The sequence below is a fragment of the Octopus sinensis genome, linkage group LG3, assembly GCF_006345805.1.
Source record: "Octopus sinensis linkage group LG3, ASM634580v1, whole genome shotgun sequence".
NCBI lineage: Eukaryota > Metazoa > Mollusca > Cephalopoda > Octopoda > Octopodidae > Octopus > Octopus sinensis.
Genome location: NC_042999.1, coordinates 52,653,918 through 52,670,917, shown reverse-complemented (window position 1 = coordinate 52,670,917; position 17,000 = coordinate 52,653,918). Strand labels below are relative to the sequence as shown.

At 34.2% G+C, this 17,000-nt stretch overlaps 1 protein-coding gene across 2 annotated transcripts in view; it reads right to left on the bottom strand.

Annotated features, from left to right (window-relative positions):
* Positions 1-17,000, bottom strand: part of LOC115209940 — a 137,696-nt gene that overhangs the window by 11,513 nt on the left and 109,183 nt on the right. For both annotated transcript variants that reach the window (XM_029778576.2, XM_036500986.1), the window contains exons 3-4: positions 6,619-6,984; positions 2,463-2,805 (exon numbers count right to left, since the gene is read on the bottom strand). In XM_029778576.2, the coding sequence (XP_029634436.1) occupies positions 2,463-2,805; positions 6,619-6,984 (709 nt within the window). The remainder of the gene's footprint in view (positions 1-2,462; positions 2,806-6,618; positions 6,985-17,000) is intronic.

The window sequence follows — 17,000 nt, the reverse complement described above, 5'->3', positions numbered from 1 at the left end:
TACTTTATTATTATGTTCAGCTATAATCCTTTCAACTATAGGTAACAAGGCCTGAGATCTTGGGTCGTTTACATCGACGCCAGTAAGTAACTGATACTTATTTCATCGAAACCGAAAGTATGAGAGGCTAAGTCGACCTCGTCGGAATTTGGACTCAGAACATAAAGAGCGATGAAATGCCGCTAAGCATTTCTTCCGACGTGCTAACGATTCTGCCAGCTTACCGCCTTACTATTTTCAGATATATCCCTTTTTTTACTCTACGCACAAGGGCTTCAATTTGGGAGAAGTGGTTACTCAATAACATCGACCCCACTACTCAGCTGGCAGTTATTTTATCGACCAGGAAAGGATGAAAGGCAAAGCTGAATTTGAACTCAGAATGTTCAGACGGGCGAAATACGTGTTTCTTTACTACCCACAAAGGGCTAAACACAGAGAGAACGAACAAGGATAGACAAACGGATTAAGTCGATTATATCGTCCCCAGTGCATAACTGGTAATTAATTTATCGAGCCCGAAAGGATGAAAGGCAAAGTCGACCTCGGCGGAATTTGAACTCTGAACGTAGCGGCAGACAAATTACCGCTAAGTATTTCGCCCGGCGCGCTAACGTTTCTGCCATCTCGCTGCCTTATGTCAGCTCGCTGCATAATACGAAATACGGCTAAGCATTTATCACGGTGTGCTAACCACTTTACTATTTTTCTGATATAATAAAAATAATTTGACTTTAATCTGATTTTGTCACGTGTTTATACCATATCTTGTTTGCGATCGATTACCATCTTCGCTCTTTTCTCGTGCCTGCTCCAGTTATTTTCTATTTTCGCACAGGCGTTCATAGGGGTAGCCCCTGTAGTGATGCACAAAGAATCCAGCTCCATTTTGAAACAGCGAGATCTCGCCTGCAATCATTGCCATACGCGCGACAAAAACGAGATCTCGCCTGCAACCATTATTTAAGGAAAAGACATTTCCCCCGGAATTTTGTCTCGTTGTGATGCCACATGCATTGTCTCCAGAGGTTATTGAACCTCACGTTTATAGTAACTACGCACTGCTGTGAAGATGTTTACTAAAAGCAAACCCCTTGTGCGAAGGACCAGTGAATAAACGGTTATTGAATTTACTCCGACAGATAACTTCATTCTTCGTATTCCAGCTCCTTCCGTCAACAGAATTATTATAATAGAAGAAGACACCCCCAAAATATCATAAAAACCTTCCTTCCATGAAAAATTGAGGGAAGAAATTCACGTGCCAAAATCTTCTGCAACTAGCTTCCCGACAGCTTAAACGAACAGGACTGGATGCATCGACGGGGTTTGTCACCCTCTATTTTTGTAGAGTACAAATTTATCAATCTTAAGCAAGGATATTATTCAGAGCAACTTGTATGTTTCGGCCAGGTAAGACATCATCAGACAATATATATATATGTGTGTGTGTGTGTGTGTGTGTGTGTGTACACCAAAGTACCAAAGTAAGTGCAAATATGAAGCAAGGCGGGTAAAAATAGTACTCAAATACCGGAGGTAGAGTAATATGATTTATTATTATTAAATGCACATCTTTAAAAGTCCACTTAGAAGCCTTCTAAATGTGTTTTAAAGATTTTATTCATTTTCGAATTTACGATACACTAAATTCTTTTACATTAACTTATTGCCCTATTTTTATCCTTATTTTAATATTCAATACGCCAGACAAACAGTTTTAAATATATTCGTATGTGTATATACGTTATGGCAAGTGAATCAGATAGAAATATTAATAAAGTGAAACAGCTGAGACCATAATTTCTAGACTACAACTGAATATAGACTATTACCGAAAGTATTCATATTCAGTTTTAAAAGAAAACATTTTAATTACATAGCATTCCCAATATTTCGAAATTAGAAATAAGAACATTATTTACATTATTTACATTTGACGGATATTTGTCCTCATCTTGTTTGTTGTTAACACAACTTTTCGGCTGATATATCCTCCATCCTTCATCAGGTGTCTTGGGGGAAATTTGGAACCTGAGTTCTCATTCCTAAGGTATTTTTCGATGTTAATAATAATAATAATATTATTATTATTATTATTATTATTATTATTATTATTATTATATTATTATTATTATTATTATTAGTATTATTATTATTATTTTATTATTATTATTATTATTATTATTTTATTATTATTATTATTATTATTTTTATTATATTATTATTATTAGTATTATTATTATTATTAATTATTATTATTATTATTATAGCATCGAAAAATGCCTTGTATTAACAACAAGCAAGATGAGGACAAATATCCGTCAAATGTAAATAATGTATATAATGCACATCATTCTTCATCTCTTAAATATAGAACTGTAGAAATAAGAACTTGCAGATATTATGTGTTTGTGTGTGTGCGCGCGCATGTGTAATACACTATAAATTATAGACTGTACCGTCTGTATGGAGCTTTAGCAATAGCCCATTGCATCTGTGTTGGTGTGGTGGAACCATTTTCAGCAGCCAGTCTCTTCGCATGACAACAGATGGCAGCCCAAATTCGAGCAAGGATAGTTGGACAAAAACTGGCGCTCCATATTTTTCGTCGTTGTTCACTTAATTCTTTGATTTTCTGACAGATATCGTACAGCTTATTAGCTTCCGGATTGACAGATGGACACAGAACCTCGTGATAATTCGACCAGGCTTCTTCACGACATGTTTCCGAACAATATATTTCTTTGTCGCATCCACTGCAAGGAATTCGTGGTACAATTGGCCAGTATTTGGTAACAGCGGCTGAATATGAAATATATATATAAAAAAGGAGAGATCTAGATGCATATACAAAAAAAAATAAATGAATAGCAAATGATTTCGATAAAATCCCATTTCAGTCATTAGACATGTAAAATATAACTAAAATATAACTAGATGATAAACAGGTGGGGAGGGGGTTGCACGCGTGCGTGCATGTATGAATATATGCATGCAAACTTATACGTATCTATATATGTGTGCGCGCATGCGTTATTAGGGAGAGAAGAAGTGTTAGTTCTAAATAGCTATATGTATATCATACTTAATGAAGATATAATCTTGAAAGCGTGAAAACCATGGTATTCGTCTCCAGAAAGCACCTTTTGTAGACATTTAGTAACTATGTTTATAAGATCTTAGCAATGCCAATGTCACCACCGCTGCTGCCGATATTTTTCTGTCTGCTGCCGATATTTTTCCGTTTCTTTAACATTAAATGTCTGTAAGTAATGCTAACTTGAGACGAATATCGCCTTATATAAGGCTTTCAATGCGATATGTGTTTTAAGTATGATATACAAATGTCTCTCTCTTTTTCACTTTTACTCTCTGTACATATCTGAAATGTCCATAGGCTGACTATGAAAGAGTAATGCTAGTGTTGTGAAATCTTGCATACATTAATTTCAGCTCTTCTTATTAATTGCTTTTACCCAGGTAAACTGACATCTAACTGTTCAAAGAGCCAGTAGGGACTTCTCTTCAAATTGGACACAATTTGGTAGTGTGGTGCTATCAAGTGACTGCAGTAAAAGGATTTAGTCTCAAACAGCATTCATGCTGACATGGTACTTAAATTAGAGAATGACATTCTAGCTTTATGAACACTGCAAAAGTTGGCAACTAAATTTAGGAGGGGAGAATCTTGAAGATAACTCAAGGTCTGGACGTCCTGAAATTACCACCACTGAGGAAAACATTGAGTTTATTCACCGCATTTTGATGGATTACTAAAAATCCAATAGCCAAAACTATTAGCATATCTAGAGAGAGAGAGAGGGGGGAGTTGAGAAGATTCTGCACAATGAGCTTGGCATTACGAAGTTTTCTGTTCAAAAGCGCACCAGGCTGATCCCATCACGGGACAATCTGACATTGTCTGAGGCAAATCCAACTGGTTTCCTTGAACATTTCCCAACCCAAGATGAGCGTTAGTTTCATCACTTTGAGCCAGAGGCAGAGAAACAATCCATGCAATGGAAACACCTCCTCCTCTTAGCTCTAGAGAAAACCAAGGTCATTTCATCTGTAGAGAAGATGATGGCCTCAGGTTTGTTGTGACCATCTTCAAATTGATTGCACTATCAGTGAAGGGAACCATGCCTAATTGCTGAGGCAGCAACGAAAGACTATCAAGACCAAACAGCAAGGAAAACTGAGGAAAGGAATCTTGTTTCATCAGAACATTGCTCCAGCACACAAGCCTGTCGTTTCATTGGCTGCTGTGCGTGACTGTGGCTTTGAATTGGCTGATCACCCTCTCTATTCTCCTGATTTCATCGCAGCTATCACCTGATTCCTAGTATTAAAAAAACACATATGTTCACATACATATATACACATACATAAATATATATATATATATATATATAAATAATATATATATATATATATATAATATATATAATATATATATATATATATATAATATATATATATATATATATATATAAATAATATATATATATACATATATATATGTGTGTATATCTCTCTCTCTCTCTCTCTATATATATATATATATATATATAGAGAGAGAGAGAGAGAGAGATACACACATATATATATTATATATATATATATATATATATATATTATATTAGAGATAAAACCACTATTAGGCAAATCAAATATCGAAAATCAGAAGCCAGTACATAGAAATAAAATTAATTAAAAAATATATAAAAAATATAAAATATAAAATATAAAATATAAAAATCCAATTATTTAAATTAATATTTAAACTTATAAATTATAAATATATATATATATTTAAATATATATATATATTTCTATTATTATTTTATTTAATTATTTATTTTTTTAATTTTTGTTTATATTTTTTTATTTTTTTTATAAACTATCAAAGAGTATTAAAAGTTTAATATAAAATATAGAGTAAAAACACTACGATCGTTTCATGCACGTAACCAATTCGAATAACAATAATTTAAATTCAATTAATTATTCGAGTTATGGTTACAGTCAATCTTCAGGTTAATTGTAATATTTTAATAAATAATCAAAAATATCTAAACAATATTTTTTAAGAAATAAATAATATAATAAATTTTCTTATAAAAAACTCTATTATAAAAATAGAAACTTAACGATTATGATTATGTCAAAACAACGATTATAATGTTAAATATTAATTTTAATTTTTAAGTATTAATTTTTAAGGTAAGAAACCCACCAATGATCTAATATCAGTAATAGTCAATATCTAATTACATAAATATTTTACAAATAAAAATGATTATTCATATTATTAAAATATAAAATTTAAATAATATATAAATTATCAATGAAAATATATAAATGTATATAAATATTATAATTAAGATCTAAAATAATCTCTATAAATAAATATATATGCACATATAATAAAGACCTATTAAATTAATTTTTCATATTTAAAGATGAAATAGCTAATTTCAAAAATACAAACAAACAATCTTATCTTTAAAGTACTTAAAGAAATAATCAATTCGTAGTTATATAGTAACAAATAAATACTATATATATATTTATCAATGGGAATAATGTAACTAGCAAATAACAATTTGAAAAGACAATATATAAGTTAAAATAATAATTATAAGAGATTTAAAACTACAATTAATGCTATTAATACATGTATATACATGAATCTAACTTTAACCAACTCATATACTTGCTATCAAACAACATATCTATCGCTAAGTAAAATCTTGCGAATAAACTTGAAGTTAATATCTAATAATTATATAAAAAATTACGATAATTAGATAAACAACGATATAAGCATAAAAAAACAATAATATTATACCATAAGACTTATAAATATTAAAATTTAAAGATCTTAAATATAAATATATACTTAGCTTAGCGAGGTTTTGTGATGAACTAAAATTTTGAATCGGAAAATGTCTTTACAGCGTTTATAAGATTACACGTGGAATTACGTTATTAGCAAAAAAAGAATAAAGTGTTGAAGAATTCATTAAGCGTGAGGAACAAATACACTTTATCAATGAAGATTGTGAATGGGAACAGTTATGGTTTATCAATAAATGTAAATAGAATGAAGTCACAAATAAAGAATAGAATCACTCTATACTATAAGATTTATTAATAAAATAACTATCATAAATAATACTTAATACAGAATAAGCTAAATAATTAAAAACCACTAATTATTATATATACTCTAAAAATCTTATAAGATTAATAAATATATAAAAAATATTTTTTATAGTAACCCCTCAACGCACACATATATATACATGCATATAAATACGTGCGTACATACATATGCATATATATGTATACGCATGTGTGTGTGTGTATACACTTTATGCTAGACAAGAAGAAAGGAGATTGCATAATAGAAGAAGTAATTATATTTAACAAATAATTTATTGCAAGCAGAAACTCGCACATCATTTCTCCGAGTTTCAAATTTTGGCCGATTGTTAAACGTTAGTATTGAATGTGATCCCAATGTACGAGAGATGAATTCCATTTTTCGGAAATGACAGTTCAAGAATTTGGTTAGTGTGGACTAATACAGTGGTAGATGAGACTTACCTTTTAGAGTTTTATTCTTCTTTAAATTACTTGAGCCGAAGTAATCTTGTGCTGACATTAGAGATTTGGCACAATTTGGACAGGCCAACACAGGATCCTTCTCTAATATCTGAGCAAATACCGCAGGTCGATCCGCAAGGACTATATCACCAGCCTTTACATCTTCTCTCGCCACTACGGCACGTCCATATAGTGTAAAATCTACTTTCACTTTAGAATCTTTCACCAGGGGTTGATATAATCGATGGACTCGGATTTTCTGGAAGAGTGTTGCAGCTTCCAGATCTTTTCGCTGACTCATCTGAGTGGCCCTCCGAAGCCAAATTTCCGCTGTGACGTGCAGGTCAAGGTCAAAAAGTATCTTTCCTGAAGAATAGAATGCATTTAATTTGCAAAATTTAAGCCTCATTACATCAAAGATTGCGTTAACAATATTTTAATATCTATATATCATTTTTCTTTGCTCTCATTCTCTCCCCCGCTCTCTCTCTCATTCTCTCCTCCCCACTCTCTCTCTCTCTTTCTCTCTCTCTCTCTCTCTTATTCTTATGCAACACCTCATGTCTATGGTAACATTGATACATTTTAACTGAGAAAGGAGGCACGTCCTTCTTGCATTTTCTAGCGAAGCCGACGCGATAATGTCGCGAGTTAGAGACGATGACTCTCTGTGGTTCTAACATTCCGTAGGTAATCTCTTGTCAGGTCATTTAATTTGCAAGAGATTGTAGTGAATCTTCCTCAAATACTACCCCTCTACAGTCTACTCTTAAGTTTAAATGTTAAAATAAATACAGAATATAACATAAAAGAAAAGGCAGGGCTATCGTGGCTAGAATTCTGGTGAGAACAATAAATTCTCTAAACAGAAATAATATCTCAACACTTTTAAACACAATCAAGAACGGCAGTTGATACATTAACAGATGCTCTATAAACAATTGTACAAGGTCTTTACACGCACAAACAAAACGAAACAAAAGTATTTACAAATAATCCAGAAAATATTAAGTTTAACAACGAAAATAACTCTCAAAATAATAACAAGAACAGAAAACGGATGTGCTGTCATTTTGCCTTCCGCGCGATAACATTGAAATTAAAGAATTATATATATAGGACTGACTCAATCATTGGTTTCCAGCATGCCTACACGAATCATGGATGTCGCGAAAAGTAATGACAAAAACTGAAAATACTGAGTGGAAAATGAATACCTGTGTAACACTTTATTGCTGTTCATTACGGTTCAAATATGTTATCATTCTTCGTTAATATGCTCGTATGCGCTCAAATAAATCCGCCATTTGACTTAGATTTGCATATTTATGCATTTTTGGTGCAAGATAACGCTTTTGCTAAAATCATTGGCCATGACTGGCTAATCCCCTGACATGAATCCAATTGAAAATCTTTGCAGCATACTAGATAGAGCTATAAGAAAAACTTGACAGAAACCTAAATCTAAAGATGAATTGTTCCGATTGTTGCGTGAAAAGTGTGCAGAAATTCCACAACAGACAATCACAAAGCTCATCGGTTTGAATGGCAAGAGTTTCTGAATTGAAAACTGTAAAGAGAATGTCAACTAAATACTAAAGTATGTAGTCCTACCTATCGATTACATTTCAATTGTTCGCTTTGCGTATTAAATAAAAATTAAAGTTGTCTATCTACTTCTTGCATGTCAGTGTCTGTGTGTGTGCGTGTATATATATATATATATATATATATATATATATATATATATATATATATATATATATATAGATAGATAGATAGATAGATAGATAGATAGATAGATAGATAGATAGATAGATAGATAGATATAGATAGATAGATAGATAGATAGATAGATAGATAGATAGATAGATAGTAGATAGATAGATAGATAGATAGATAGGTAGGTAGGTAGATAGATAGATAGATAGATATATAGATAGATAGATAGATAGATAGATAGATAGATAGATAGATAGATAGATAGATAGATAGATAGATTCAGATGAATTTGGTACTTAAGTTGAGGCACTATAATTTAGTACGGTATTATTCATACAATTTCAAAATAAAGTGATTAAAATCAAGATAAACAACAAGGATATCCAGAGGTATTGCAGTACGATCGTTTCATGCAACTCCATTTAATTGAACAATGCAATCATCAATTTAAAATGTAGATCAATCTTCAGCAGCGCAAAGACATAGAATTTAATTAAATTAGAATAGAAGGACACATTAGTATAATTTTACCTTAAACCTCCAAGAAGTTACGGAGATAGACAAAGAACATGTTGTACCAACAACATCATAGTTGTAACTGAAAGACACTTCGTGACACTGATTTTTCTCTTATTTGTTTTTATGGGGTCAGTTTTAATTTATAGACTAGTTTATCAAATCCTTTGTATATTTAAGGCTGAGAGAAAACAGAGTAGTATCTGTTTGGGGTAAACAGACATACTAAATGGTATAGTCATAAAATCAAGTTTTATTTCAAGCAATGTCATAAGGTTTAGTGAGGGAAAACTATATATATATATATATATATATATATATATATATATGTATGTTGTATGTATATATATATATATATATATATATATATATATATATATGTATGTATGTATGTATGTTGTATGCATATTGTTGTTGGCATCCTTTTTGTCTCGGGAGACAATGGAGTTGCGCATAAAATAGTCCATCCGGCTTTTATATTTCATGTCCTGATACATTTCCTGCTGTGGCTGTGTAGTCCTATCCTGGACAAACATTCCCTCTGGCAGGTACCGCAAGTGTAGCGAAGACTGTTCCTGGCTGGTTGTAGTGTCATAGTGTCTTGTTGACGTTTTTTCTTGTCTTTCCATTTCTCCTCTCTCTCTGTCACTCCTTTGTATTCCCTCTTTTACGGTACGTCGCCAATCTCCACGGTTGCTGGCAATTGCTTCCCAACTACTAATATTGATGTTGCAGGCCTTCATGTCCCTTTTGCAAACATCCTTGTAACGTAAGAACGGTCTACCCACAGTCCTAGTACCCCTAGCAAGCTCTCCGCAGAGTATGTCCTTGGGGATTCTGCCATCTTTCATACGGCTAACATGCTCAAGCCATCTCATACATCTTTGTGTGAGGAGTGCAAACATGCTTGGTATATATATATATATATATATATATATATATATATATATATATTTATGTATGTATGTATATCAAGATTTATTTGAAGCAATATCATGAGGTTTAGTAAGGGAAAACTATATATGTATGCATATATATATATACATATTTATACATGTACATCATACATATGAATTGCATATACATGCTTGTGTGTATGTGTGTGTGTGTGTGTGTGTGTGTGTGTGTGTGTGTGTGTGTGTGTTGCCAGCTGTAAGTTGTTCTCTTACATTAATCATTTCGCTTTTCCCCGGTCTTTCTGGCTGACGTTGTGATCAACGGCGATCATTACTGTTCGTCTTGTTTGTAACCGTTACTATGTCGTAACTATGGCTATTGTGTATTAGCATCGTAAAGAAAGCCAGGATTATACAATGTGCCAAGTTCATGTTAAAATATTGTATAGACGTAAACAGATACGATTCCATTAGTACGAAAGATGAAACAAGTGAGATTGTGCGTAGGACGAGAACTACATTCCGTTATTTAATCTATTACTTAAGTGAGAAAACGTGGGTGGCTTCGAGCTGCTTATTTCACCTGCTAGTAATGGCAGTTGAATGCCCATCACATTATTCTCTTTCACCTTCAAAGGGCCACGTGTGCTAATTTGATCTTGGAATCCCTGAAGATGGGAAAAAGATGTGATTGTCACGACTGGGTTGTCTTTGATCTTGTCTACTCGATCAAGGTTGAGTTGGAGTCAACGGAAAGGGCATTCCTTCATTTACGACTATGATTGTTCCAGTTGATCCGATCAACGAAACACTCTGCTGGCGAGATTAACATACATGTGGCTGAGTACTCCGCAGACGTGCGCACCCTTAATGTAGTTCTCAGGGAGATTCTTGCACATACAAAACATTACGAAGAAGACGACAAACGACAAAGAAGATTCCTACTGTTAGGAAGCACTAATCGATAATATCTAGGCATTAATGAGAGATTTTTTATGGATTATGTTGCCTACAGTAACTAGAACGATGAAAGCAGAATTGGCCATGGTTGAAGATTTTAACGCAAAATATAAAGAGCGAAACTAAATACTACAATGGCTAAGTGTTTTCACTGACTTTCTTGTTCTACACTATGATGGTTGCAGGGCTGGATCTGTGGTAGTGCTGGTGATAGTGTTGTTGTTGTTGGTAGTGGTGGTGGCGGTCGTCGTCATCGTGTTGTTGTTGTTGTTGTTGTTGTTGGTGGTGGTGGTGGTGTTTGACCTGCCTCTCAAACCAAGGGAACTGTTTCCATTGAATTTTCAAATTGATGATATTGTCTGTTCGTCGCAACTCCTTACAGAAGTTTGTTGGTAACTAGGCAAGATTTGAACTCGGAATCAACAGCCCCGAAACATGTCTCACAGATGTTTATAAAATTGTTCAAATAAGTCAGCGTATATTTAGGAGAAGATCACTTCTGATATATCGTTCATTTCTCTCAGTAAACTCTGACATAATCCTGATGGAGAACAACAGTTCTTGTGACCATTTTTAGGGACCCAGTGACTTATGAGAGAAAATGAACACGTTATCTTCAGACCAAAGGCCTGGCACCTGTAACTGAAATTTGCTTCATAAAGCAAGATGGTAGTGTTCAGCCGAACGAATGATTACGTTTACCAGCCAATAATATGAACGATTGTTCTGGCAAGATCCCGTGCAGTTTCTGTCGCCAAAACATTTCACTCCCAAATCTTTTTCGCTTTCCTTGGTAAGATGTACAATATAACCAAGATACCGCTCTGTGAGATTGAAGCTGAGTTCTTCAACATGTAATTTTGTCTGATATCTATTTCTTTACTACCCACAAGGGTCTAAACACAGAGGGAACAAACAATGACAGACAAACGGATTAAGTCGATTATATCGACCCCACTGCCTAACTGGTACTTAATTTATCGACCCCGAAAGGATGAAAGGCAAAGTCAACCTCGGCGGAATTTAAACTCAGAACGTAACGGCAGACGAAATACGGCTAAGCATTTCGCCCGGCGTGCTAATGTTTCTGCCAGCTCGCCGCCTTTGTCTGATACCATTTTCTTCCCACTTTCGAGTCAGGTTCAATTTCCAATTAAAATCAATGCCTTTACTCAACTTATCACTTGTAGAAAATAACTCAGACCACGCATTCGTGCGGTGCTCCAGAAATCCTAAAACAAATGCCGTTTCACTAACACCAATACATAATGCGCACACAAACATAAATAGATATGCTCACAAACATAGATTCAGGCGTTGACACATTATGAGAAGATTTCTGATAATTGTAATTAGTGATTTTGTAGAATAAAAAATGCGCAATTGTTAGCATTTAATTGCATAATATTAATTAGAAATAACAGAATTTCAACGGATTCATAAAAAAAAACACACCAATTGCAAGGTGAACGAAATCTTTTTAAAAGCACTTCAAACATTGAAAGTATTTCATTCTTTGTCATTTGCTGAAGCAAGCACCGTGAACTTCGGAACGATCAAATCGACGATTAGTGATTCCATTGATAGAATCTGCATAATTCTGATACTTCTAAAAGGCAATTTCGTAGTGAAAGCTGAAAATTAGTAACAGGCATCTGGGGAGACGAAGACTAGAATCAGTGAGACAGTAAGTGGAGAAGAATTCATCCTATGAAATGAGATACAGAAAGAATTAATACAACGGAAAATGAACCATCTGTTGATTCTTTGCCTGCTCGTATGTCACAACCTAGAAGATATCATAACTTACTGTTTACCCCGAAACATTTCTTTCTTTTTCAAGTCGTTTCTGACATCGGAAACAGGTACAAGGAAAATTACCTGAAGACAGAATTTTCACAAGACACCGAAGGAAAAAGTTTGTTTCTTGGTGTATGGGAACAAAAGAATTACAGAATATTGACTTATAGAATATTTCGATTCATATTGACTCTTGTTAAGATTACTTCCTTTCTTAATATCTGTCTATTGCTCAACAATAATAAAAATAGCGAGTATATATATATTTTATATACACTGTAAATAATGCATACATATATATATATATATACATACATATATATATATATATATATATATATATATATATATATATATATAAAATTATAAATAAGGGTATCTAAAAGATACCACCATGCAAGATATAGCAGCCAAAACTTGACTCTAAAACCACATTAAATGTTCATACAGCACCAGGAGAGAAGACAAAGAGACAAAAATAAACAAGCAAAAAATTATTGGCTAATTCCAATAACAGGTGGTGGTGGTGGTGCCTGACAAACTAGTTCGAATATTACAGAAATCAATCCTACGTCTATATTAATTGATTCTGTAAAATGAATTTAAAATGATTTCTCAAATATGTGGAAGGTATTCAGGGATAGGAAGTCAATCAAATAACTCGATCCCAATTTACTTCATTTTATCGATTATGCAAGAATGAATCACAGTGTTGACTTAGAGGGATTTGAACTCAAAACGCAAAAATAGATTTTTATTAAAGAGGAAAACAGGTAACAAAACGTTAATCTTTTATCGTAAATGCTACCAAAAACTGACGTTACGAAAGACTCATCAATTTGACATCGTTCCCGCTGCCTACTTTAGGTAACCACGCAGCATATTACAGTATATGTTCATAGAACAAGGTAGACTTAGTCATGTAAGCCACCACACATGATACACCGGTGGGTGTATATGATTGACCCTCTATTGTTTGAAATTTGTCTCTTCCCCCACCCCACCCTATCACTCATAATATTGACTTTCTCCCGAAGAAAGAAATATTGCTCAATCCAACAGAGAGATAATAAATAAAGTGTTTGAATAAGGTGAGGTTGCTACAAATAACATCCAACTCTCATTCAAGCAATGCCTAACCGTGGGAAACTTTTCATTATAGACCTGCTGGAATAAACCTCACCACCACCGCCACACCCACTACACCGTTACACTCCCATCCCTATTATACCACCAACAGCAACACCATCAAACCAGCAACAACAACCAATAATGGGAGTATCTCTTACATACGGTTGTGTATTTAAGCAAAGATGTACCGACATTTTTTGTTTTTTTTCTCAAACCGCTCTTTGATTGCTTTCTCGGAATTTGGCTGTGTTAAAATATAATTAAGAACACCAACATACTCCATACTGAACTGAAATAACCTGGGGGTACCCAATAAAACAACATTATTAAAGATTAACAGCCTCTCTGCATTCCTAAACAGAACAGATCGAGTTTTCGCAACATTCTATCGTACGTTACCAAAATATAATCTGCTTATTAGAGTTAACAAGACTGTCAGATATGCTCGTATTTAGATTATACTCATATATACCAAATATAATTATAGAAAAATGTGACTTTATTCGGCAAGTATCTCAGCTAGGATGGCTAAAGAGGCATAAAAAGATGACTGCATTAACACCGACATTAAGCAGTGCTAATTAATCAGAATAGTTTTGACCAAAACATAAATTATGATGCACTTGTGACAAATCATCTACGAGATCCTTGCTACATAGCACGGACATACATGCATACATACATACATACATACATACAGACATGCATGCATACATGCATACATGCATACATACATACATACATGCATACATACATACATACATACACACACATACATACATACATACATACACATACATACATGCATACATATATATATATACATACGTACATGCATTTATACATGTATGCATGCATTTTTACATTCAGGCATACATTCAGACATACGTGAATACATAAATGTTCGTACATACATGAATACTTAAATACATGAATATATACATAGGTTCATACATACATACATATATACATTCATACATACATGCATACATACATAGGTTCATACATACATACTTGAAAATATACATACATGAATACATACATACATTCATACATACATAAATGCATACATACATTCATAAATACATACATACATCATACATGCATACATGAATGCATACATACATACATACATACATACATACATACATACATACATACATACATACATAAATTCCTATGACGCTATGGACGGGAGTATCGGATGTTGCAATACAACGCTGGTGATAATGCAAATGACTCCACCCCGCTGGTCAGGTGAGCAGGATAACATCACCCCCTTATCAGAAGGCTATTACGTCAGAGGGTGACCCACTTGGAGTTGAGTAGATTGGAGGAAGGTGAAATGAAGTGTTTTACTCCAGAACACAGCGCTCCACCCGATCCGGGAATTGAACCCATGATCCAGCGATCGTGTGAGCGTGAATGTAATACCCCAAGCCCTAGACAGCATGCCTTCACCCATACTTTCTTACATTCCCACGTCAAACTTTATTCAGGTATAGTGTGTGATATCTGATCATCATTTGCAGAGCTTAGGTAACGCTGATGAGGCATATAAAGAAAAAAAAAAAAAACATCCTAGCCATAGTTGAGCATATTTAGAAAGCATCAGCTAGGAATAGTCCTTTGAAGCCAGCCAAGACCAGCAGACAATCATTTTTACAAATAGAAAATAGGATACCAATTCATTTGGAATGTTTTACTTTGCCTAATTATAAAGTTAGTGAGCCAAGGAAAGTAATACAATATGCCAATGCCATAGATTTAGATCATTTTGGCAAGTAGCGATGCGTTGAATGACGTAAGCAAATATAATTTTTGAATGAGTAGAAAATTTCATCTTAGAGAACGAAAATATAGTAATCTAATGTCGCTACTAAGTAATTCTCTGAGAAAGGCGGAGGAACTTTCAAGTAATTAAGAATTAATTATATTAAGAATATAAAAGAAAGAAAAGCACTGAATTTTTGTCTTTAAATGAATATCATATGTATATTGTTCGCAGGTTACATTCATCTATCAAAATGCCGTTAAATTAAAAAACAAAATAAGCGCATTACTACCAACTATATAAATATTTATGCGTGCGTGCGTGCGTGCGTGCATGCGTGCGTGCATGCGTGCGTGCGTGCATGCGTGCGTGCGTGCATGCGTGCGTGCGTGCATGCGTGCGTGCGTGCATGCGTGCGTGCGTACATGCGTGCGTGCGTGCATGCGTGCGTGCATGCGTGCGTGCGTGCATGCGTGCGTGCATGCGTGCGTGCGTGCATGCGTGCGTGCGTGCGTGTATGTGTGTGTGTTTGTGTGTATGTTTGCATAATAATGAAGTGAAACAAAGAATAATGAAACTTTGAATACAAGTCATACCTATGTATCTATATATATATATAAACAAAGCAAAAAATGGAACAACAACATATCAGGCGACAACAAAACACTCGGACAGTTAGACGATACAAAAAAGGACAGGAAAAATCAATTGACGGGTCATTCGGAGCTTTCTATCGTCAGTCGAGTTCCAGACCGTCGTTGCAGTGTCGGCCGGTTACACTCGAGACTGCTCTAATCTGGCCGACCCCAGGAATAATCTAAGCTAAGAGTATTAGATTCTTTGGAAGAAAGCAAGTGAATGTATACGAAAAGAAGGACGAAAAAAAAACGGAGAAATGGTACACAATTATAAATACAAACAACAGGACATTAACAACGGATGTCTTTCGACTAAGGAAGAATTAAATTAAGCTGGCGTGTGTGGAAGTGAAGTCTTACGGCAGTAAAGTAGAAGTTGAAAGTCATGGGAAAGAATGTAAGAGATGTTACACGGATGGAGCCCTAAACATTGCTTATTCACCTTAAACCTGGCAGACTGCTGCAGCTGTCTAGTTATTCAGTAACGCAGTCGAAACATGAAGAAATCGCAAAATATTAACTATCCAAGACAATCACTCCGCCCAAGAACGAAAAACAGCACTGGTTACCCTTGAAGTAAAGAAATACAACATTGATATAGCTACACTCAGTGAAAGGCGTCTTGCAGGATAATCACAGTTAGAAGAAAGTAAAGGTGGATGCATATTTTTCTGAAAGAAATTAGGTCAAACCGCACCACTCTGGTGTTGGTTTTCTCATCATCGCAGACATAGCTAGATCCCTTTTTTCTCTCCCCAAAGGTATTTATGACCGCATCATGGCACTATCGTTAGAAATTGATCATAACACTTGTGCTACACTTGTCAGTTGCTATCCTCCAAAAATGGTCAGCACTGAGCAGACTCTTACAACCAAATCCGTCATGTATTACATTTGTTTGTCTGTGCTTATGTGTGTATCTGCATATTTTTTTATTCTTTTATG